At 40.3% G+C, this 25,390-nt stretch overlaps 3 protein-coding genes across 4 annotated transcripts; 1 reads left to right on the forward strand and 2 right to left on the reverse strand.

Moving 5' to 3' along the window:
* The first annotated feature begins 476 nt into the window (after nt 1-476).
* On the forward strand, nt 477-9,669 carry LOC108924782 (uroplakin-1b-like). Of its 2 annotated transcripts, XM_018736336.1 has the most exons (10): nt 477-573; nt 1,881-1,916; nt 2,460-2,548; nt 3,264-3,464; nt 3,638-3,712; nt 4,189-4,323; nt 6,740-6,919; nt 7,876-7,959; nt 8,789-8,867; nt 9,224-9,669. In XM_018736336.1, exons 3-9 carry the CDS (start codon nt 2,477-2,479, stop codon nt 8,837-8,839), a joined length of 798 nt encoding a protein of 265 aa, XP_018591852.1. In that variant the 5' UTR covers nt 477-573; nt 1,881-1,916; nt 2,460-2,476; the 3' UTR covers nt 8,840-8,867; nt 9,224-9,669. The 2 variants fall into 2 exon arrangements, with proteins under 2 accessions (XP_018591852.1, XP_018591850.1); XM_018736334.1 differs by lacking the exon at nt 1,881-1,916.
* A 2,168-nt stretch (nt 9,670-11,837) lies between these two features.
* LOC108924791 (guanylyl cyclase-activating protein 3-like) lies at nt 11,838-15,724 on the reverse strand. The gene is made up of 4 exons (XM_018736349.1): nt 15,530-15,724; nt 12,666-12,815; nt 12,375-12,462; nt 11,838-11,978 (listed from the first exon to the last, which is right to left on the reverse strand). Exons 1-4 carry the CDS (start codon nt 15,722-15,724, stop codon nt 11,848-11,850), a joined length of 564 nt encoding a protein of 187 aa, XP_018591865.1. The 3' UTR covers nt 11,838-11,847.
* A 3,754-nt stretch (nt 15,725-19,478) lies between these two features.
* LOC108924781 (C->U-editing enzyme APOBEC-2-like) lies at nt 19,479-24,441 on the reverse strand. The gene is made up of 2 exons (XM_018736333.2): nt 24,107-24,441; nt 19,479-21,050 (listed from the first exon to the last, which is right to left on the reverse strand). Exons 1-2 carry the CDS (start codon nt 24,283-24,285, stop codon nt 20,516-20,518), a joined length of 714 nt encoding a protein of 237 aa, XP_018591849.2. The 5' UTR covers nt 24,286-24,441; the 3' UTR covers nt 19,479-20,515.
* Between the last annotated feature and the right edge of the window lie 949 nt (nt 24,442-25,390).

Consider the following 25,390-nt stretch of genomic DNA (forward strand, 5'->3'; position numbering starts at 1 on the left):
TTTTAAAGGAACTTTGCAGAAAAACTTGCAGGATTTGATAACCTGGTGTCCAGTTATTCATTCATGATGGCAGTTTGCTTTTATTCTAATTTGTAATTTAATACATTCTATCTTTGGGCAATATGATTTAATTTCAGCATATAGTGCTTCAAGCTGGCAAGATCACAGAATGAGTCAAAGGTTTTAAAATATTGGCAAAAATAAATTGCGTCCAAGGTAATTGGAGGTACAGTAACTTCCCCATGTCAACTTGAATAGCTAAAGTGGTGATTGACTCAAGCCAAGTTTTTAATTTTAATCTTCATATGATTGAGAATCAGAGCATGAAAATGTAATTGTTCTGAGATACTTTGTACATTTTCTAAAGGTGTTTATTTTTCCACAACAGCTGACTAACAACAATGCATCATCTGAACCCACCTCCAGAGCTTCCCAAACAGGTTTCCGGAGTGTCATATTACTGTGAGAATTAGTGCTGTAGTGGATGTTTGCTGTACAGGGGCATTTTTATTTTGGGTTGTTTTTAAACATCTGTATTGTAATATATTCTGTTGGAATTTTTCTTGGAAACAGGTAAGCTTCCATAAATTCTTTAATACACACATTGTGTATTCCTTTTGCTCATGGGGATGATTATATACAGTATGAGAAGGGGTATGATCAAATACTTGTCGAGTTTACTGTTGGTCTGGGTGTGTTGCTGACAACTGAACTTTTTCTATATTGGGGGGGATAAATTCATATTTTGCTACAAATCTGTACAGTTTCTGGGTTCCCCCCAGTGCGGATCCCATTTAGATGGAAGACCAACTTGTTAGACAAAGTTGGGACTGCTTAGGTGTTTCATGTGGATATGAACACAGAAGTTAACACATTGGTCTATTCCCATTTATTTCATTGTGCAAGTTTGTGTCTTTATGGTTTGGGATGTTTGACAATAGTATGCATCCACTCTTTATTCCACCAGTGTCCCATTTTCTGAGTATCAGCTTCATATTGTGTGTGTGTGTGTGTGTGTGTGTGTGTGTGTGTATATCAGACTTATGACTCATAAATTAAGATGAGTGTGGGGGAAAAAAATCCCCAAGATCTTACAGTGCTGGTGGATGAGCTGGGCTAAGCATTTTTTTAGGTAATTAAAGGTATACAACTCGTGCCAAATGCATTAAATTTCCATCTATTTGAAATGGTGTAGCCTTACTTGAGGGAAAAACAGCTTTAAAAAAAAAAAAAAAAACACTGCAAATTGTCAACCTTGCTGAAAAGTGAACTTACAGCAAACTTCCCCCCCCCGCATGTTATTTATGCTTTGAATGTCAGGTCATAATCTCCCAGTTACACATGTAAAACTAACATGACAAATAGGATGTTTAATGTTATGTAACAGAAGGTGGTGCATTGGTTAGGTTCACTCCAGCTCTTATGTGAAGCTCTTAGATTCAAATCCCCCTCCTGCTGTAATGCTCTTGAGCAAGGCACGTACCCTAAATTGCTGCAGTAAAATTACCCAGTTGCTATGGGTAAATAAGTACCTTAACATTGACCCCCAATCATTATGAGTGAATCTGTGAATCGGTTATTTTCAGGTTTTGGCGTAGCGTTCAGCTCAAGTATTTCTGGTTTCTGGTGTTTTGCTCTCAGTTCTGTTGAAACATGTACGTGACACATTGGGGAGTGTCTGACTTGGGAGTGATCGGGGGTGCAAATGCAGGGAGTGTTTTTTTTTTTTTTTTTTTTTTTTTTTTTTTTTTTTTGTGTTAAATTCATCGTTACGACGGAACAAGTGAAAAGACACCTCCTTGGGTTCAATGGGAAGAATTTCCTTTATATGACACACCATGTTTTAAATTCTGCACTTAATCATTGCTTTATCTCAATAGGGAACACAGGTATACCTGCCTGGAGACTGAGGACAGGTGTGTCTCAGCAGCTGAAGCATAATGTCATTCTCCACCCCCATACTTTGACTAATTATCTGAATCGTGGCTTTTATTCAGTGTGAGATCTTCCCACACAGTGTCACCCCACCAGAAATGTCTTAAAGTTTTAAAAATTGTTTCTAATTTTTATATCTCTTATGATTTTCTGTAAGTCACCTTGGACAAAGATGAAAATAATGTGTATGTACAGTAATGTATATAGCATTCTGAAACAGCTTGATTTATATATGCTACATACTTAATATACAAGGGCAAGTGAAAAAGTATCCACAATAATTTGCATTTAACCACCATGTTTGCTAATCTACAGATAGTTTTTGACTTCCCTTTGTATTTTATATGTATAGAATCATGAGACAAATTGATTTAATTAAAATCAAAAAACATTATCTCAAACTTGTGTCCTTGCAGGCATATGTGCTTTGTGAAGACAGGGGATTTTAGTATAGCAGTGCTCTTAGTGTGGTCTTACCTTGTCTGGTGCATTTTTTTTTTTCATATTTTTCGTTCTGTTTTAAGGGTGTCGGGACAAAACCATGGCTTTTTATTCCAGTTCAGGACACCGTTGCCTTCAGAGCCTTCTAACTTGGGCAAATTTTGTCCTTGTGGTAAGTTTTGATGTGTACTTTGGATAAAACAGGTACCATTGTACCAAACCATCAAGTCTGACCGTTACAAACAATTTGAAACGTGAAAAAAAATATGAACAGAAAATGTCTATAAGCAGGCTGTACAGTGTCCTGCATATTTGGATGGAAATTAGTAGCTGGTACTACAGTGGTTACAGCCACTGCCTTTTGGTCCAAAGGTTGCTGGTACAAATCCCACCTCCAGGCATAGTACCTTTGAAGAAGGTACTTACTCTGAACTGCTCCAGTAAAATTACCCAGCGGTATAAATTGGTAAATAGTTGTAAGTACCTTAAAATTGTAAGTTGCTTTGGAGAAAAGTGTCAGATAAATGAGTAAATGTATGTAACTGCTCTGTTGATTGATTAGTCACCCCGGGGCATTGCCAAGTGCAATAGCTTGATGATCATAAAGTTGGTAAGAAAAGAAAAACCCAGATTTTAATTTTGGATGATGGAACATACAGATGGGCAGCCTGTCAATGGCTAAGTTTGGTGCTGCACATTATGCATATTGTGTGACTTATCTGAGTCTCAAACAAACTTATTAAAGGAAATATTTTTTTCTTTGGACTTGTGATTCTGTCTTATAGGTTTTAAAAATTTTGATCCTTGCAAAATAAAATTAAATCCACGTTATCAGCTGAAAGAGCCATATTGTATTGTGAAGCATTTTATCCCTTGCTCTTTTTTAGTGCTGCGGCATTGCTCTGATGGCCATGTGCATCTACTTCATTTATGACCACGAGGGTGTGTACGTGCTGGTTGACGCAACGGGCAGCGAGAGCGTGTGGAGGGCAGCTTGGATCGGCCTCTTCACAGGGTTCGCCTTCATCTGCGTGCCTGTGTTTGGAATGTACGCCATCATGAAGTCCAGCAAAAAACTCATATTTGCGGTGAGCTGGAAAAAAATCTGTTCAACAAACTGCATTAAGCAAAGAGAAAATTACTGGAAAAAGTTATATTACATGAATTTAACAATATATTTTGAATATTTTAAACATGTCCAAAGTGTGATTATATCTCAAATTGCTGTAATTAACCTGTATTTATTATTTTATTTTCGTAGTATTTCATACTGATGTTGATTGTCTTTGCGTTTGAAATGGCGTCTGCTATAACAGCTGCAACACACAAAGACTGGGTAAGTAGGCCTGTTGCTCTGCAAATCCATAAAGCTGAAGAAAATCATGAGTATTAAATACAATAAATTAAACATATAGGCATCCTAATGGAAATCTGAAAAGCATTGTGGGATTGTACTGAGAAACTAGTGTCATATGTCTCAAACTTTGGGCTTTCATAAATTAACAAATATCATACAGGAGTCAAAATAGATTATCACAGGTGATGTAGAACATGGTGGTAACCTGGGAACTTTTCAAAGTCACTTCCCAAAGCACTTCAAAGTAGTGTGTGTGTACACACACATTTGTCAGCATAAAAAATTACAATAAAATATCAAAAATAACACACTAAAGGTATTATAGCAAAGATATAATACACAACATCAAAACAAATTATAACAAAAAGAGCAAGTCACTTGGCAGCAGTTCTGAACATATAGGTCTTAAGCCTGGATTTAAAGGTTACATTTGATACATTTTCTTTTTCCTGCAGTTTTCACCAAACCTTTTCCTCAAGGAGATGCTACAGTACTACAATAAGCCTCTTCCAGGGGTCGTGCCCAGCAACCAGGATGAGATTTACAAAATAAAGGGAGTAACAGCTGCTTGGAATCGAATCATGATTGAGGTAACCTTATAGTTCACCAAGGAAAATATTTACTCTTACTTTGTGGTTTGTAATTACTGAAAGTAAATACGCTTAATACACTTTTGGGAACTATCTGTTTTCATATTGCAATATTCACATGTAATTCTAAATGAAGTCTCTGAGTGACCCAAAGTTCATTTTGGCTGTAGTTTAACTTCATTATGACCTCGTTAATGGTACGTGATCCACTTGTCCCTAAAGTGACATTTATAGGACTTTGGGCCATAGTTCAATTTCAAGTTTTTTTTGTCATTCCTGTATATAGCTTGTACACAGTGGAACGAAATGTTGTTTCTCCGGGACCGTGGTGCAACACAGAACAGGACAATAAATACAAAGGGGGGGGGGGAAGGGCTGTAAACTGAAGGCAGTTTGTAGCGTATGGAGTCATGCTGGGTTCGCTGTTCGACTGTGCCAGGTGAGCATTGGGAGGCAGCAGGTTGTTGAGTAATCTGACTGCCGCAGGGAAGAAACTGTTGCCGAGTCTGCTGGTGGTGACACGGATGTTCCTGTACGTCCTGCCAGACGTCAACAGGGCGAAGAGTCCGTGAGGGGGGTAAGGGGGTTGTCGGCAATGCCGGTGGCTTTGCGGATGCAGCGGTTGTTGTATGAGGTGTCGACTGTTCTCACAACTCGCCGCAGGGTCTCGTGGTCGGAGGCTGTGCAGTTCCCGTACCACACGGTGAGACAGCTGTTCAGGACGATCTCTATCGTCCCTCTGTAGAAGGTGATAAGGATGGGAGGGAGGAGTTTGGCTCTCTTCAGCCTCCGTAAGAAGTGAAGACGCTGCTAGGCCTTTTTGACTAGGCAGGTGGTGTTGAGAGTCCAGGAGAAGTCCTCCGTTATGTGCCCACCAAGAAACTTGGAGCTTTTGACTCTCTCCACAGTTGTTCCATTGATGTGCAGTCGTGAGTGAAAATCTACTCGGGTCTTCCTGAAGTTGACAATCATCTCTTTAGTCAACATTAAGAGAGATTGTTGTCTCTACATCATTCTGCGAGCTGGTTCACCTCCTCTCCGTATGCTGACTCACCATTGTTGCTGATGAGACCCACAACTGTAGTGTCGTCAGCAAACTTGATGATATGATTTGAACTGAACTTTGCAGTACAGTCATGAGCCAGTAAGGTAAACAGCAGTGGACTGAGCACACAGCCCTGGGGAGCGCCGGTGTTCAGTGTGGTGGTGCTAGAGGTGGAGTTGCTAATGCTGACGGACTGTGGTCTCCCGGTCAAAACGTCCAGGATCCAGTTGCAGAGGGAGGTAGTTATACTCAGCAGGCTCAGCCTTTGTTATCAGTTCCTGAGGGATGATTGTGTTGAATGCTTAACTGAAGTCAATAAACAGCTTCCTTACATAGTTGTCCTTTTTGTCCAGATGGGTCAGAGAAAGGTGGATGGTAGCAGATATGGCATCTTCTGTTGAACGGTTGGGACAGTAGGCATAGTGGAATGGTTCCAGCATGGTAGGAAGACTGCTCTTTATGTGTTTCATGACCGGCCATTCAAAGCACTTCATGATGATAGGTGTGAGTGCAACCGGTCGGTAGTCATTCAGGCAGGACACCGATGATTTCTTCGGCACAGAGACGATGGTGGTCGTCTTGAAGCACACAGGGACAACTGCCTGGCTCAGGGAAATGTTGAAGATGTCTGTGAAAACATCTGCAAGTGGAAGAGCACATTCCCTGAGTACCCAGCCAGGTATGTTGTCAGGACCTTCAGCTTTCCGTGGGTTAACTCTGGACAGAGTCTTCCTGATGTCTACTGCAGACAGAGTACCCGGTCGGTGGGAGTTGGGGTGGTCTTGCTGGCATGTTGTTCTGTGCTTCGAACCGTGCGTCGAAATTGTTCAACGAGGCTGGGAGCAAGGCGTCACCATCACAGACAAGTGATGTAGCATTGTAGTCTGTGATGGCCTGAACGTCTTGCCACATACGCTTTGCGTCCTTGGAATTTAGAAAATGACGGTGGATTCTTCCTCCGTAGTTGCACTTCACCTCTTTGATTGCCCGGGACAGATTGGCTCTTGCTGTGCAGGGGGCCTTGTTGCCAGACCTGGAGGCAGTGTCTCGGGTTTTCAGCAGCGAGCACACCTCAGCAGTCATCCACGGTTTCTGGTTTGCACGTGTGGTGATGGTCTTGATGGAAGTCGCATCATCTATGCACTTGCTGATGTGTCCGGTCACTGATTCTGTGTATTCCTCCAAGTCTGTGGTGTTATGGTATGTAGCAGCCTCTCTGAACATGATACATTAATACTTTAATACTGAAGAAAGTGTTGGATTGTTCTCTGAACTATCTCATCATGGCTCTGAGGTCTTTGTCAGTTGATTCTTGGCACCAGGAGAAATTGGTCTTGGATAGAATTTAATTGTTTTCTGTTTGTTGCACAGAAAAAATGCTGTGGAGTAAATGGACCCCAAGACTGGGTGACTTTTGACTCCTACTTCAGGCAACAAAACATTGATGCGGACTATCCCTGGCCCAGGCAGTGCTGCCAGCAGGACGCCATGGGCGCTTTCAGCAGCTTGGACGGCTGTAAGATCGGCCTAAATCCCTACTTGTCTAATACGGTAAATATCACAGCTGTTCATTTCCTCCCAATATGAAGGCTAATGTATTAAATATTTTATGCATATGTTGCTGATATTTTTAGATTTACCCTCATGTAATGTGTAAAGCTCAGCAGTTCAAATGTGAATTATTGTGTATATATACAGCTGCTCCTCAACTAACGGTGGGGTTATGTTCCGACAAACCCATTGTAAGTGGGGAAAAATCGTAAGTTGAAAAACACAGTACCGCAGCTACCGAACATCATAGCATAGCCTACGTTAAACATGCTCAGAACACTTACCATAGCCTACAACTTTGCAAATTTAAGCAGGAGACGCACATGGGTGTTTAGTAGACATGATGGGATGCGAAAACACGAAATAGAATAATGTTGTCGACACAGTATCGGTTGTTGGCACTCATTAGCGTGATCGCTACAGAGACCGCAATCGTGGTTGAGTGGATGCTGTGGCTCGCTGCCATCGCCCAGCAGCGGGAGAGAGAGTATCGTACCACATATCGCAAGCATGGGAACAGATCGAAATTCTAAATTTGAAGTACGGATTCTACTGAATGCGTATAGCTATCGTACCATTGTATCTTCGAAAAATCGTAAGTAGAACCATCGTTAAGTAGGGGAACATCGATGTATATATGTGTGATGTTTGTATTTATTTTTATATATCTCGTATTTCTAGTATATGTCAATGTTTTACCAGTACTATTTGTTGTAATTAATAGTACTAATACTTCCATCGTGTAGTTACATACACTAATGGTGGAAGTAATAAAATAACATTTGTATATTTATATAATCCTTAACATATTAATGTGATTTTAAGAATGTACATAATTGGAGAATATAATTTAAATTTATGAAAGTCATTGCTTTTCATATGTTATAAAATGCAGCACTATACTGAACATAGTTTACTATATCTAACTTTTTTTAATATAATACTTTTTTCATAAGGGCTGTTATCCTTACATTGGTGATTATTTGCGCACATTTGGTCTGGCCGTCTCCTGGTTTGGATTTTCCATCTTGTGTTGGACTGTAAGTATATCTTAACTGATGTGTTTTTAATAATTTGAAGTAAACTCAGTTTGAAAATTATATACTGCACTTGGAAAGTTTCAGAAAAATATTTTATAATTTATACTTCAGAGTTCTGAACACTGAATGTAGGACCACTGGGAACTCTTCTCCATTAACTAAAATATCGTAACGGTGTAGCCTATATAAAATTACCATAGTTTCAGGAGTAAAAGATACAATAATTCAAATGTTGATCCTTGTAATCTCCTGGATCACCACGTTTAATGTAACCCTGTACTATGGGTAGAGCAATTATGGTATTACAGCAGTAAAATGCTTGTTTCTAATTTTAATAAATGGTTCTTCAAAGAACATACAGTCTGGGAAGAAATTTAATTGGTATAGAGATTATTCTACATAAATTTAAGTGGACTGTGCCCAGCATGTATCTTAGTACATCAAATTAAAACATGACAGGTGATAACTTTTCCCAGTGTGGATATGTTGAGTAATCAGAGGACCCTTAGGCGTAGGCTGACTCAAAATGATGAACCGATAGGTATTTATTATTTTTAAAAGGGGCAAAACAGTGATTTTCATGTTTTGGCTCTTTTAAAAAATAATAAATACCTATCGGTATTGGATGACACCCATTTTTAAATGTGCAAAATTTGCTGTCTGTAAGCACCTGTGGACCTTATTTATGGCAGAGTTGCCTTTTTCCTAATGAATATGTTCAGCAATCAGTATCCTGATATTTACATCAGCCACCTGTTCTAATTCATCCAGTTGTGCTTAGGAGTTTCTCTCTTTTTTTTTTTTTTTTTTTTTTTTATATATACACCAGTTCTTGGTATTGCTTGGTATGATGGCATTCTACATTTTACTCGATTACTGATGAAGACTGGAAATCAAAGAACAATGAGGTACCTGCAAATAACCTTCTGTAATTATAAACTGATACAAAGTCTAATTTCTTTTTATATATGCAGTTATTGTGGACATTGTGTATTACATAGAAGTCAAATAACAAACAATATTTGTAATACATTTTTTATTTCATTGTTCAGAGGAAAGTTTAGCTTATAGATTATTCTTTAGTAATTATTCCTTCAGTTTTCATCAGCATATAAGAAAATGATGATGTATATGACTAATGCATAACTCCAGCCTTAGGCTTTAGCAGTGGAATCAAATGGAGGTATTAGCAATGGAATGAAATACGGAAAATCCGCAAAATTCACTCACTTTTTTGTGTTATGTTATTCATCTATCCTTGTAGGTGTGATGTGTGGCAGAGCATGGATGCAAAGAAATCCACAAACAAGTAATGAATGAAGCTTTGCATGGAAGATTATGCATTTTTATATTGTATTAAGAAGCAGTTCATGGCCCTGGGAATCACTGAAAATATGATACATGACATGAATGCAGTCCCAGTACTAGCATAAGAAAAAGTTCCAGAATAGCCCCATGAAAGCCTTCAAGTGCTCTGATTTATAAATTGATTTTGGATCTAGGGTCTATTGGACCACATGCCTATTGCCCTTTATACCGCTGCACAGGGCCCAGAATTTCTATCTTGCTCATTGTTATGCTATTCCTGAGAAATTTAAGGCTGCCTGAACTTAAATTAACTCTTCTAAATATTGCATATATAAACTTTTTAATTTTGTTTTGTGACAAAATTTATATACAATGTTACCCATAAGTGGAGTAGTGGCTAAATCCCTGACATAGTATTCAAAATAAAGGATTGAAAATGATTTTGTGTTTTCAAAAACTCATTTCATTCCTCACTATTTAAATATTTGTGAACAATAAAAAATATTACCAACAAATCAAACTGGTTTCAAATATATTTACAGAAATTATGTTTAAAATTTTGCCACTCACTTTTGAGTCACGTTCGTGGTAGTCTGGAGTCTGTCCAGGAAGCACGGGCCGCTGGGCTAGTCTGGGTACACCCTGGATGGGATGCCACTCCACTGCAAATGTTATTTACAATACATTTATTTTTTATTTCATAAATAATTTTACAAAAACAAAATATTTAGATTTGAAGAATGCTTAATTGAACCAGTTCAAATGGTCTTATTTGATTTATTGATAAGGCAACATATATACATACAGGGTTAATGAAGTTCACACTGAAGAAAATAAACTTTCTGCCATTCATAAAGATTTAACTGCCAACTTAAAAATTACTGCAATACTGGTAAAAAGTTTTTGAATTAGGATTATTTTTTTATAAATTAGGTATTATGACCATTCCACAATACACATACATGTAGAAGATATCATGATCTGAGAATAGACACACCTAAGTACAATACTGGAGAATATATTCACATGAAACCTATCCATCTCAAACATATAGATAAGATATCAAGATATATGAAATATTTCTATACAAATATGAATATTTCAACCATCTGGAAAAAATCTTGTTTAATTTTTCTGCACAATTTTTTCAATGCACAGTAAACTGAAAATGGGACCATTTGAATAATATGCACAAAGAACTGAAATGTGACACTATCAGAAAACACAAGACATTGCTATGAACTATGGAGCTAAATAGAAGAGAATAACACATGAAAATTGCAGTGACTCCAAGATGAATCAAATTAAACTGAATGCAGAATTAGATTGTTGGCAGACCAGTACATAGTTAACTTCTTCAAATAAAGACATTTTGAGTAACTTTTTAAATATATACCTATATATAATTCACCTATATATACAGTACTTCCTAATATATACTGATATAATATAGAATAATAAATACCTATATAGAATTCACACAGACACATAAATTTGGTTTATTTGCCTGAGGACAGGCTAAAACAATGATTTGTCCTCTAGGGATTCCCTTCACTTGAGCATCTTTTAGGATCTATTCCTTGTCTGGGTTTTTCAGTTCCCTCAGTTCTTGCCTTAACTGGAACATCTCCACCAAGTTTTGAGTGTCTTGTGCTTTGGCATGGAATGAGCTAGGTTTGTAGTTTTTTCAAAGAGAACTACACACCTACCTCCCCGTTGCAAAATTAAAACTTAATTTACACGATGACCGTAATGAATTCTAGAAGGTTTCGGAAACCTGTCTGGAAGATATTCGAAGGTTTTACACGATCACACCTGTGATATATTGTAACCTTTGACCTTGACCCCTGTGTTTGTGTATGTGGACATATTTACAATCCCTCAGTGAACTGTCTCTACCTGTATGTTATTGCGACTCTGTGTGGTCAAATTTAAAATAATAATAATAACTTTTAAAAATGTGAAGAGGACTAGAAAACTGCTGAACAGCCTGCTATTATCTGGATGAAAAGTCAGCAAAAGGTGGACTAGGACTATCTTTGCATCTGTCAACAAGGTAAACCGTCAACACGGCTGTTACTTTAACATACGGGGAGTTTTTTCTATTTATTTTCTATTTTCTATTGCCTAGTTGTTGAACATTCCCTGTAAACACTGGTTAAAATAAACCTGCCGACTTCCCAGGGTATTAAGGAGGTCAAAAAGGAGTTAGTACCAGGTTATAGCAGCAATTCATATATAGACATATATATATACATGCAGAACATTCATTGAGATGTTACTTGTATGGGGACAGAGAGAAAGTGATCAAGGCACCAGGCAAGAGATTTCTGAGCAGGCCACTTTACGGGATTCCTCATTTTCAATTGCCTAGCTTATTTTCGAATGTTAATGAAGCCTTTTCTTCCCTTTGACTGACTAAAGACTTCTTTAGACGTAATTTTAAGATCGCTTTATCTTATTTAATTTTACAATTTTAATTGTTATTACGTCTAAACAATTTTTTTGTCAACCAGTTCCAACTCCTGCTCTTGGAAGACCGCATGTAGCAGTCGGTTGAACTTTGCTCCTTGAATTTTGTCACATTTTCGCCAGCCTCCCGTTAACGATGATCTCCAGGACTGGTGTGAGGTCCATCATTTTTTTAAGCATTTCCATGATGTCTTCGTGCTCCTTGGCTCCACTGATGAACTCTTCAAGAGTCAACTCCCCTGAGGAATGGAAGGAATTGGTAGGAGTTGTGTCAATAGGGGGTAGGGGGCAAAAGTTAGCTGGTTGCTTAGCTGGCATTTTGTTCATATTCATAAATCTAAAAATAATTCTTTACATTCAAATGCTTCACACGTACATGTTATGTTGCACAGTTAGACCTGGTTGTTTTTCACTAAGGTAACAGCAATGACCTTTAATGAAATTATCAGCAACCGAATTACATTCAAAGTGCATTATATAAAAAGAGAGGAAATCATCACTGGGACTGTAAATATATTCTGCTGACAAAGCATCTACTGAGAATTAATTATATTTTTAAAGCTGTTTGTTTTAATTGTGTCTGAAATTATTTCCGATTACATCACTCTGGGTTGAGTTGCACATGTTATCCTTACCTTCTCCGTTCACGTCGATCCGTTCGTATATGAGAGAAACAATCTCCTCCGGAGGAACATCATGTTTTCTGGTGATGTCCTGTATTGCCTGCAGAAAGTCAGAGGCACATATGTATTTTTAGTTTCATTAATGACATTTGCACTGGAAGCGGGGAACTCGGAGATATGACAGAAATCAGAGATCCTTGAAGCTTTCCTGCTCTAAATGAAGCAAAAGTAAACATAAAGGTATTCAGTTTCTAGCTGCTCAGTTAATGTCCCTTTAAACTCTGTCATATTTTCCACACTTACCGTGAAGATTGTCTCCAGTTCGTCTTTGTCGATTTTTCCATTTCCGTCTTGATCAAAGAGCTTAAAGTACCATTTCAGTTTCTGGTTTATTTCTCCCTTTAGCAGTAAACTAACAGCGGCGATATACTCCACAAAATCAATGTAGCCATCCTGCCAACGGAGACAAGTGAAGAATGTATGACAAAACGTGACAAACAATTTTAGCTATGTAAAATGTCAAAATGCATTTTGAATATTCCCAAAGCAGTATTTAAATATATTTAATATGCATTACTCTTTTTATATACAATTTGTGAAGTGTGGTTCTCATAATGTACATAACATACTTCTCACTATAGCTTTTTTCTGCGGCCGCAAGCACCTGGTTTGCAGATGATCACTTTAATCAGTTATAAAAACACGTGAGCCAATACCTCCATGTTCTCAGCGTGTAGCTGCTTGATCAGATCAATAAACATCTATTTGGAGAAAACTCCAACATCATGAAAGGCACTTAATAAATGCTCAGTGATTAATTCGAAAACAAGTTGCTTATGAATGGTATTCTTTCTGGCAATTATTTAATAAATTTAATATAAATTGTTAATTTATGTAATTTAACGGGGGGTTAGAAATACAAATTGTACCTACTTTAAACCTGGTGAACCAAGCTATCAGGGATGAGAGTGAAAGCTCACCTCATATTCACGTGGGTTGCCCCTGGGTGCTCTGGTTTCCTCCCACATTCCAAATACATATGTTTCTGGTGAACAGGTCCCTCTGAGCTGCCCATATGTAAGTGACTGAATGTGTGAAGGGTGTATGCCGCCTTATGCCCTATGCCCCATGGGGTTGGTTCCCGACACAAACGTGAGAAAAATTCCTTCAAAGTTGAAACATGCAGACCCTGATAATTCAGTTTGTTTCCATGGTGTTTACACTTCACACAGTGTAAAAATGGACGTTCAAATTTACTTGGAATTTACAAACAAGCCAAGTTACAAACAGACTTTCCAGTCTTAGCTGATGGCCCAGGGTACATTAATTTATTATTTGATTCTGTTGTTATTTGCCAGGTGAAGTGTTTTGTTGCACGCTTCATGTATGGAAATTAGTTTAAAAAAAAAACTGAAATAGCAGCACCTGATGTTTCTTCTATTTAAACACAAAATTTGAATGTATGTATTTATCATATTTTACATTACGAACACTGAGTATGAACACAGCTGTCTTTTGCTATATTTCTAATACTAATCTCTCAAAAATAGCTAAAATAATTAAAAATAGCTGTCCAGACATTTCAGAGTAACAGTCGATTGTGAGAATTTCTCCTTGAAATTTAAACATGATACTTGAATACATTCAATTCAGGCCTATTAAATCTACACTAATAATATTGCGTTGTTAAACTTGTAATCGCAGGTTCCTAAGGGGATGCTCTAAATAGCAAAGACATCTGCTGGAACATTATAAAACCAGTGACTGAAGCTTTTTGTAGCTCTCGGTAAATTTAGATTTTTTTTCTTTTTTATTTTAATTCAGGGCTAACCAGTGCAAAAAATCTGGGGGGAAAAAAAAAATTATTAAAAGAAAAATTGTGTTTTCAATAAATGTTTGGTAACATTTTTAAAATTTGTTACAACCAAGCTTTAAATATATGAAATATAAGATGTTTTTCTATTAGGAAAAGGACCTATCAGCAAAAAGAGTTAAACAGATGCACAATAAGGTGCCAAAAATAGCCACATTTATGCATCCATATACAGTATATTCTATATACACATTTGCTTCACCTAAAGCTTAGTGGGTGTATAAATTGTAGATGATTACAATAGGTGTTTTATTGAAGCATAAATATGATAGCCCAAAAAGGCGAATAGTACGAAAAACTCTGGCGCATTTCTGTAAAAATCGTTAAATTTAATACTTGCATTCTTACATTAATTTTTGTTTGAAAAAGGCCCGGAAAGGGTACGTTAGAACGGCACACAATGGTTATGCCTATAAAAACAATTAGTTGAATGTAGCAGTTGTTGCAAAGTGTTTAGTATAATTAGCTATTTAACTGAAGGGTTCAACTAAGGCTCGGGGATAACGAACTTAACGCTTTGTGACACCTGATGTAACCGTGGCGCACAGTCAATCCACCATCAAGGGTTTGGATTGCGCAATATTCCGGCCCTCGCCAGTCTTGCAGGCTTACTGTAAAATTAGCGTCGGATTCTATAAGATTTACGCCTCAGTTCCATGATGGTGACACACAGCAGTACCGACAAGGACACTAAATTAAACGAGTCCTGTCCGTCACGGACAAAGACTTGCACACTCTGGATGCCACCCTAGTTAACCGCAGCAGACTGGTCCAGGTCCAGGTGTGCGGTTCCTATCTCGTAGCCGAGGTCATTACTGCCACTTCATCCATTAGGCTTATTATTAGTCCTCTCGTTGTCGACTACGTGCAGACCGTTTATCGCCTGGGTGCCACTGAGCTGCCAGTATTACTTATTTATTATTACTTATGCAATTAATTTTTTGTGCTTGTTATATACATATTTCTCTATTAAAAATTATTTTTAAAAATTTTTATACAATGCTGTTGTCACCAAAATAACAATAGAAAAACCAAGTGGCAACAGTGGAGAGGAAAGCAAAAAAACTCCCTATCACAATATTATATTATATTATATTATTACTTTTTCCATTTTATTTACCTTCATGTAACTATTACCTACAACACAATTTCCATGGTGGGATTTCCACTCTGATGTGTTTTCTACTGTTCCTACAGTACATCATACCACGTTCCCAGCCCACGAGAAAGAGGAGGAAGCAATGAGCAGGAGGACCTCTGGGACTCCGGCCCGAATCCCAGTTCAGTCTCTTACCCCATCCATGTCGAACGTGAAGAAGACCTGGTCCACGTAGCTGCTCGCATCCTCATTCATGCCCTGCAGTCCCAGCATGGCCTTGAGTTCGAAGAGCGTAATCTGGCCAGAGGGCGACTCCTTCATGAACTTGTTGTACCAGTGGTGCATGTCTTCAGCCAGAATATCGTCCAGGTTGGAGCCATGGTTGCCCATCGTTCTTGCTGGGCAGGTTGGTGCCGTTGGCTGCCTTTGGACGTGGAAAGACGAAGGTCCGGCACCGGTGCGGTCGGCCCAACACTGACTCTGTGAGTAGAGTGACGAGACAGGGTTTGCATCGTGGTTAAACCTCTTATGACTAAGTGAGCTAAAAAGAGAGGGCCCTTAAAATAGCTTCTTAATGGGATAACGGTTGCTTTCTTCCAAAAAAGTGACTGTCTTAGCTAACACAGAGCAGAAGACGGCAGACGGACACAGGTGTCTCTGGGTAGCGAGGGACATTTATGTAACGTCCACAGGCTTTGTCCCTAGACTTTGCCCTGTAAGAACGGGGTGTATTTCTGGACATCCCTGCAGTAACAGCACAACTTTTTTTGTCCCCAGACCGTGGTGGAAATTAAAATGTTCCAGTGGAATTACGTCATTCCTGGATTTTTACTCTCACCTGTGCTGCTGCTGTTCAGAAAGGTTTTAAATGAGGGTACCAAACTTAATTAGTGCATTTTTACAAACTTCAAAAGTTGACTTTTGATGTTTTCATGTTTATTTTGGACATGTCTTTGAGTCATTCATATATGTAGCTTGGCTAGTCGCCGACATGCTGTACTTCCTACGTCACAGTCCTGATCTACTGATCCCTGCACAGGATTAAATGTGGTGAAAAACAGAAATGCTTGAGCTTTAACCTTCTGAATCCCAGAAAGTTTAATTTTTTTCAAATTTCTCGTGAAGGTCTAATTTTTTCATAAGTCCTTCACCCGTTGTTAACAACCGCTTGTCCCAAACGGGGGTCGCAGAGAGCCGGAGCCTTACCCGGCAACACAGGGCGCAAGGCCGAAGGAGGAGAGGGCACACCCCGGACGGGACGCCAGACCATCGCAAGGTACCCCAAGCAGGACTCGAACGACAGACCCACCACACAGTGGGCACCAGCCGAACCCGCCGCACCCCCACGCCCTTCAAGTCCTTACCCACCTTATTTCAATCATACATGAAAGGTTTCAGTGTCAGAATTTCTCCCTGTCTAAATATGGATTTAAGATATTGGATAAAGTTTTTTCTAGATTACACCCAAAATTATTAAAGTACCTAAATTATCCTGAATTGAGGCAATTATATGCTTACAGATCTTAAAAATCATGTGGAAAATTTGAAAGGCAGGAACACGCACACACACACACTTTCTGAACCGCTTGTCCCAGGGAGCCGGAGCCTAACCCAGCAACTCAGGGCGTAAGGCCGGAGGGGGAGGGGACACACCCAGGATGGGACGCCAGTCCATCGCAAGGCACCCCAAGCGGGACTCGAACCCCAGACCCACCGGAGAGCAGGACCCGGTCCAACCCACCACGCCCCCGCGCCCTCACTGAAAGGCAGGAATATTTAGCTTTTAATATAGTTAATATTTATTTCTTCAGAGATCACCAGGTTTCTACAAGGTTTCCGCATCCTGGCTGTAGAACAGACAACAGCTTCTGACCCCCAGATTATCCCACTGTGATTATTAATAATTTACATGGGCAGAAATATGGGACATGCGCACCAAAAGCGCTGTGATGTGTTGAATCTGAAGCTTCTTCAGCATCTTCCCTTCACTAACTTTAATTATATACTGAATAATAAATAGAAAAAAGTCTGTACAGTTACAGTAAGCTTTAATAAGTCGTATTTATAAAAAAGTTTAGCTGCTACATGAATCTACCAGATCAGTTCCTTTTCAATGCTCTTGCAAAAAAACGGCTTTGCAATTTTCTACAGTCACACCTGTGCGTTTCACAGCTGCAAGTCACAAGTCATTATTTTTGGTTCTCAGTAGATCTTAATGATGGAAAAACAATTTTACGCTTCTGGTTACATATAAAAGCATCTGCTAAATGAATAAATATATTACGATTTGTTATATATGCAGTTGTAAGTGGCAATATATACTGTAAATGTCACACAATAGCCCTGTATACAGAACTTAAGACCAAGCCTTTACAAATCTTACCCTAAGCTTAAGGAGTATTAAATATATAAATTTATCAGAATTTAAGGATCCAAATAGAACACTGAAATTTTGTGCCACTCATGTGAGACAGAGAAAAAAAGAATTATCTTGAAACTGGTTTCCTAATTGTGTGAAAATGTATGCAGAAATACATGTAATAAAAAATGTATAGAATGTTTATTAAATTTTAATATTTTTATTAAAAATATATAAATATATTTCTTTATGAATTTATATAATATGTAATTAGGCAGCCAATAGTGTGATGGTTAGAGCTGGATCCAAAGGTCCCAGGTTCGAGCCTCACCTCCAGCTGTAGTACCCTTGAGCAAGGTACTTACCCTAAATTGCTCCAGTAAAAATTATCCAGCTGTATAAATGAGTAAATATTTGTAACCTTAACACTGTAAGTTGCTTTGGAGAAAAGCGCCAGCTAAATGAGTAATATAATTATAATATATTTATACATCTATATATAAATATTTAATTTTTATATATATTTTCTTTCATACCATTTTTTTTATTTATTATTCCTACAGAGTTCAAGTTTTGAATCATTTACAAGTTCATCGTTATTTTCCTGTAGAGTTAGTTTACTCCCTAGCGGTCACTGCGGAGTAAACTGTAGAGTTCCCAGTGTAGCTATACAAGCTATATTAGCTTTTGTTAGTTAATTCCGTTTAAGAAGAGGCTGCATTAGCTATCATGTTGACAGCAGCTACCTCCACTTTTTTGTTCTGCCTTTTTCCTCGGTGGTGGCGCTCGGATCCTGCGCTAACCTAGAATGCTCCGTATCTCGGACTGGGTCCGATGGTTTTCAAATATCCGCCGACACCCTGACAGATCCGCAGACATGATGGAACATCTTCAGAACCGACCCAACTGGACCTTTATCTCCTGTTCCATATCAGTCTGGACTTGTTTTCCTCTCCTCGCTTGCCTCCTAGCCACTTTGTCCTAATTAATAGCTCCATGTAGCTGCACCTCTTCAAACACCAAAAATAAAAACCCTCATGAAGTGCTGCGCTTCGGTCACTTTGTGACGTCAAAATTAACATCTGTGCCGTTTTTGTTTTTCAGGATATTTCAGCAACAATTCAATCATTTTTTCTGGGCTGTGCCATCACTATGCTCCCGCTCACAATGGCTTAGACGCTTGAATTTGGCTTTATTCTTCAGTGCTGCGTTTAAGGACACATGGGATATAAGGATATTTAACTCCTTATGGATGTGTCCTGGGTTTAATAATCCTGTATGAATGAAGTGCACAAAGACACAACATCACGATCACCCGCATCACCGCTGACATCTAACTTCACGTCTAGCATCACGACTGTTCCACGCTTCGCTCCCATTCAAAGGAAGGTGGCCTTAGTTTGCATTTTCCAGTATCTGCACGAGACCTTTGAGCCTCAGTGATCCTCCCCAGTGGCCAGATGGTCTCTCCGCCGGGACCCTCGGGATCATCCAGGAGCCTGTGGGAGGGCGGTGCGCGCTCACTGGATTGGATCCAAGCCCTCGCTGGAACGGAAGGAGAAGGTATTGTTTCAAAACCCCTCCAATCGATCCCTGAGGTCCAGATGAGCGTTACTCGCCTCCTCATGCCTTTTACTTTATTGATTTTCCTGCATCAATCAATAGTCACCAGTAAGAATGAACATGGTCTCATTTCACCGGTAAATTACAGCTTTTTTGTAGAAATTACAAAGTTGGCTGAGCCATATTTTATAATATCATGAGCAAAAGGGCAGACGTGGCCTGGCAGAGACAATAGGGGGCATAATGGTTAGCACTGCTACCTCTGGAGGTTCAAATCTCACCTCCGTGGAGTAAGGCGCTTACCCAGATGTATAAAGGGGTAAATCACTGTGAGTTGCTTTGGAGAAAAGCATCAGTTATATGAATAAAATTAGAGGATGGTGTCTGCGGTTGAACTCAAACCCCACCTCCATTTCCTCTTTTCACCAGAGGGCCGTGAAAAATGAATAAAAATAAATGCACCACATTCTGCAAAACTCAAAATGACCAATTTAAACCAAACTGGGTGAGAACACAGTGTTTAATGCAGTATTTACCCATGTACAAAATAAACCAAACTGGGCTGTTTTTAGCCCAGTAGTGTTTTGAGTGTCAACAGTAATCAAATTATGGACAAATCCCCTTTAGTACATTATTATTTTACATCACTTTGCTATGGTTATGCGTCAGATCTTGCATTTAACAGATTTAACAAATCTTAATGCCTTTCTTTTTCAGGTCTTGGCTGTGTTTTCCTTTTAAAAAAGTAGAAAAAGAAAATATTCATTTCAGTCCTAAGTCATGATGCAAGAGGTTAAAGTAAACATCGGTTACAGCTGTCAATGGGGTTTACTGTACACATTGACATTGCGTTGGACTAACCGGGGACTGCAGCCTCGTCTCCATGGCAACATGGCAACGTTTGCTCTGGGAGTTTGAGGGCTGCAGGGATAGCTGCCTTTCATCTTAAGAAGAATTGTGCCGCTACATCTACTCTACCTGTCCACTCTTAACTATTTAATTTTATTGTTAGTATTCTTATTATTATTGCTATTGTTATTGTACTGTGTAAACCTATTGCTTCATATCTCTTCACATTGCCAGTAGTGATATTCACTCTTATAGTCACTTCCATATATTTATGTTCTGCTTCCTTGTCCCTCCCTCTATCGACCTTCTCCTCATGTGTTTTACTACGAACTAGCTGTTTACTGCGATCCCAAACATGCACCGCGCCACGGACCGCAGCGGTTTGAAATCGAGGTTTAAAATCGAGGTTTCTACTGCAGGATGCCGGCGAGCTTCTCCTGGTAGTACTCGTAATTCTCCTGACAGTCCTCCCAGGGGCTGAAGGTCTGGTCCTCGTTCTCCACGAAGGTGTCCCAGGTGTAGGAGAAGTCCACGGGCTTCATCACGCGTAGCTTGCAGCCGGCGGCCGCCAGGGCCTTGAGTCCCTCCTGGATCTCGGGCTCCTCCCACATGAAGAGGCGGGCCGAGAAGATGGTGAGGCGCAGCGTGGGACGGGCCCGCAGGATCTCGGCGAGCTTGGCGGCGCAGGCGGCGCACGGGCTGGACGACACGTACCAGGTGACCTGGTAGCGCCGGCCGGGGTCGTATTCGGGCAGCACCTGCTGGAAGAAGGCCTCCTCGGCGTGGGCGCCCAGGTGCTCGTCTTCCAGGTAGCCCCTCTGGAGCTCATCCTCCAGGTAACCCTTCTGGGAGTCCACCAGGAAGCACAGGAGGGTTTTGTTGCGCCCCGATGAGTACTCCACATTCTTGAACTGGAATTTGAAGAGGAAGGATGCCAACCTGTCCCTGAGGAAGCGGGGAGAGCGATGTGAGCAACACAATGTTTTCTCCATCTTTGCCCAATGAAACACACACGGAGCCATTTTTACATTGTTCCCAAAAGCCATGGTCGCAACCCAAATGGGGGAGTCGCAGGGGTGTTCCTGAGGGTCTCATAAAAAAACCAAAAAAAAGCTAAATCGAAATAAATAAAATAAATATTGTCTCAGAAAAAAACAAATATTTTAAAATAAAATATATTACTGGAGGGGATTCCTTCCCTGGCACAGCTCTACTCTGTTTTCCACAGTAAGCATGGGGAAAAACTAACTTTTCCGTGAGAGTTTTACGATAGAATCTGTTCTCACAGTGAGAGTTTCACTAGAATGTTATGCCCATGAACTGCTATCAGAAATCTCTTTTGTATTTTTTTTATTGGGAGGGTGCGGTGTAGAGGATTGAAAACTAGATTTGCATCTACAGTTGGAGCTACTTCTCTGGAATTTATTCTGGAACACACATCCATATACATGACAGTCCATCATCAGAACAACGCACTACATGGGGGGTCACACTGTCCGTCGCTCCCAAAAATGCGTCGTTCCCAATGTTTTGTATTTTTCTACACTATACACAGGTGCAGATATAAACATAAATATATACGCAACACTTATTATATGAATGCTCATAACTATATGCAAATGGAAAACTTGAGCGGGAGGCACTGAGCCTGGATCATGTGCTACGTGTGCTCTGATTAGCTGATTGGCTGATATGTAACGCGAGCTGTGATTGGGTGACAGGAGTGGCTCTTGAAAGGCATGTTTCCGTGAATGTACATTTCAGTGTACATATGTATTTATACATTTTTATTGTCTGTTGTGTGTGTTTTATAGGTGTTGTTTCTTCTTTATTTAAGTTTTTACTTGTTTTAATTTGTTTAGTTATTTTTTGTTCCAAGTTTAGTTTTTGGCCCTGTCCGCCATTCAGGAAATCCAGCCCGTCCTCGGATGATCTGTAAATGGATGAGGTGCAGATCCGAGCAAAGTTACACCTCGTAAATAGCGCTAAACACTTATTTCTGAATTTGGACGGCGTGCTGTGGAGCAGATGGAGGAGCCTGCGTCTGTGCGGCAGGGAGCGGCCGACACCGCGGGTCCCCCCCACATGTGGCCGCCGTCTCAGCACGACCCCCAGGTCGCACTATTATTAGCGCGGTGACGTCGCCAGACGCTTCTTCTCTTGCTGTCGCCTTGCGTTGCTATCGGCCACCGAGGCGCTGCGGAGAGCACCGGAGGACGTGCCGAAGCAGATGGCTCACGACGTCTTTCTCATGATTCACATTTAGGGCAGGAATCGGCGCGTTTAATTAGCCTGCTGACCGCCGTCGTGATCTAACTTGTGTAGACATGTCGCTCTGAAACCAACAACACGTCTCAGAACATCTTCACCAGCTGCCACATCGAGTGATCTCCATTTTTATTTCAAGAAATGACACCTACAGATATATTTACATATGAAACCCTATAAAAACCTATGATGGACCGGAATCCCTTCCAGGGTGTGCCCCCTCAGCCTTGCACCCAGTGCTTCCGCAATAGGCCCAGGATCACCGCAACACTGATCAGGACAAGTGGCTATCAAAAATAGATTGATGGATGTGTATATATATATATATGTACATACAGGTAATGCACTGTACTCAGAGTTGGGTATTTGTTACGCTCCTATAGAAGAAACTAGTTAATTTTGTTAGGAAAAGCCCAAGAAATACTGGCACCTGCAAAGCTGGGATCACTGTAAAGTTTTTTGTCCTTGCAAAATGTTATTTTTACTGACTGAAAATCCCATTGCCTGATTATAAAATGTTTTCAATGAATTAGAATAGTGAGATGTACCTCGCTTCGGAGAAAAGTGTCTGCTGAATGAATGAGAGTATCTGTTAATAGTTCATTTTGAAAGCTCTCAAAAGATGTTAACTGGCAGACACAGTAGAAGCCAACTTTGCAGATATGGATCAGCGGAGTCTAGTTTAGAATAACTGGGACATTTTTTTAGTTCTGTGACAGCATCGGGGTGGATGGGATGGCTTTTTGAGACACTGCTTGGTCTGGGTAGTGAAATTTAATAGACTTCTATCAATCAAAGTGAGGCCAAGCAAAAGCACTTCACATCAAGTGAAATGTAGAACAATGAGAAAGATAACTAACTAACTAACTAACTAACTAACTAATAAATAAATAAATAAATAAATAAATAAATAAATCCTTTTTTTTAATGGCAAAATTTTCTGCAATACCGCTACTGACCAGGAGGGGGAAACAAAGCGCGTCTAAGATAAAATTAGTTTTTTTGCGCCGCTTTAATTCTAAGTGTATTTGAAAGAATATTCCTGTGAGTAATACCACATAAATAAATTTAACAACCTTTATTATTTTGTAAGTTTTTTGTACTAGAAAACAACATAATAAATGCAAGTAGTGCCTAATGCATTTTAATATATCTGTTACTCAAAATGTTTTGCAGTGAGTCCAAAAATAAAATGCCACATAATTTCATACACCGCAACAGTAGTCCTTTAACAAATAAATATCTGTTGCATCTATATAAAAGAAATTTTCCATAATAACGGCACAAATGTGTAGAATGCTGTTTAAATAAGAAAATGAATAATCTGTGCAAACAGTTTTTTATGTGTTCAGCGTCTGAATGCTGTTCTGCGGCTTCCTGCGTCAGACGTGTAAGAGGTCCAGCGCAGATGTGTGGTTAAACAGCTCTGGGATTCACATCACAGACCGCGAACCTGTCTGCGACTTTGACTGTATGTCCACATGAGCCATATTACCACATATTTACTGTAGTAACTTCCTGTGGTTTATACTGTCTGCACCAACTCAATTTCTGCGGCAGCTGAGAGACAGAAGACACTGATGTCATAATTCAATGTACAAAGTGCTGAAACTGAAAATCTGAGGTCAGATCCCCCCCAGCGATGTCTTCTGAGGACCTTTCAGTTAGACAGTGGACCACAGTGGGCCTCAGTAGGTTTAGGCCCCCCATGTGGGACATAACAGCTCACCCACCCTCTGACGATCTCGAAGGGCAACAGCTCGGCGTCCACCTGCAGCTCTCCGTTCTCCTTGCCTGCCGCAGCACCCTGCAGGGGGTCCCCGTTGCCCTCCGCCGGCGCCTTTCCCTCCTCCGACTTCTCCTTCCTTACACCTCCATCTTCCACAGTGCTTTTGCTCTCCTCCTCGGCCATGGCGCAGCTCTGGAACTTTCCGGAGAGTGTCTGCTTGTGAAGGGGCGAGGGTTCCCGTGTGCCGCTGGGAGCGGAGCCGGGATGGAGGGGCCAGCAAGAGTGCGGGGCGTGGGGGCAGCAGGGGAGCGGCAGAGTGATCAGCAGCGGCAGCTGACCCCCTTCTCACCAGACGCGACTAAAAAAGGCCGAGGAGCCGCAGGCCTTCGGGGGGAGGGGGCAGGAATGTGAGGGCGGAGGGTCATGGATTGGGGTCTGTCGGAAAAGACCACCCTCTGGGACACAGCTGCTGTCACAGCGCGTCACACTCTACACTTTTACACTGTAGAGATGAGGACCGGTTTACCGTAGGTAATAGTGTCAGGTACACTGATTTACCATGCGGCGCAGAGACCTCCAGAGCAGAGTGTGGGAATGCAGGCAACGGACGAAAGTGTCCGTTCGCCACAGTGGACTCCGTGGTACTGGACACTGGGTGTGAAGGACAGCTCAAATGACTGTCATACACACCTGATTCTACTTACTTATCTGGTTTAACCAAAGAAATTTAGGGTTCACTTATTTTTTTGCACCTGCGCTACTTTCGTGTTTCTACCACACACACAGTTTCCTCTAAAGGAAACTGGTCACACATGGAACTGGTCATTACACACCTGTTGTGTCACATGAGAAACTCTGATTCTCATTAAAAACCCATTTTTCGGTAAAACTAAGGGACACAAGAGGTTCACACCCTTTCACAGAGCCCTGGGTGTAATTTATGCAAAAGTGTAACAGCCGTGTGCATGTTTCATACATACAATAGATCTGAGCAGTTTACAAATACTTGTCGTAAATGCCGTCACATCGTCCAGCCAAACGTGGTGTTTCCCTGCAGCAGGAAGCAGATCCTGGGAAGTCAGGCTCCATGGAGGCAGCTATTATTTTTATACTTATATTAGTAATACTTGTTTACTTTGTACGTGCATTAAACCGCTGAATGTTTTATGGGCTTTAATCACCAACAACCTGGGGCGTGTGATTCGCTGTCCTATTTGAACTGTACACACGGTTCGGTACAATGGGCTGCAGGGAGGAGTCAAGTCGGCTGCTGTGGCACGTGTCGTTG

The sequence above is a fragment of the Scleropages formosus genome, chromosome 3 (assembly GCF_900964775.1).
Source record: "Scleropages formosus chromosome 3, fSclFor1.1, whole genome shotgun sequence".
Classification (NCBI taxonomy): Eukaryota; Metazoa; Chordata; class Actinopteri; order Osteoglossiformes; family Osteoglossidae; genus Scleropages; species Scleropages formosus.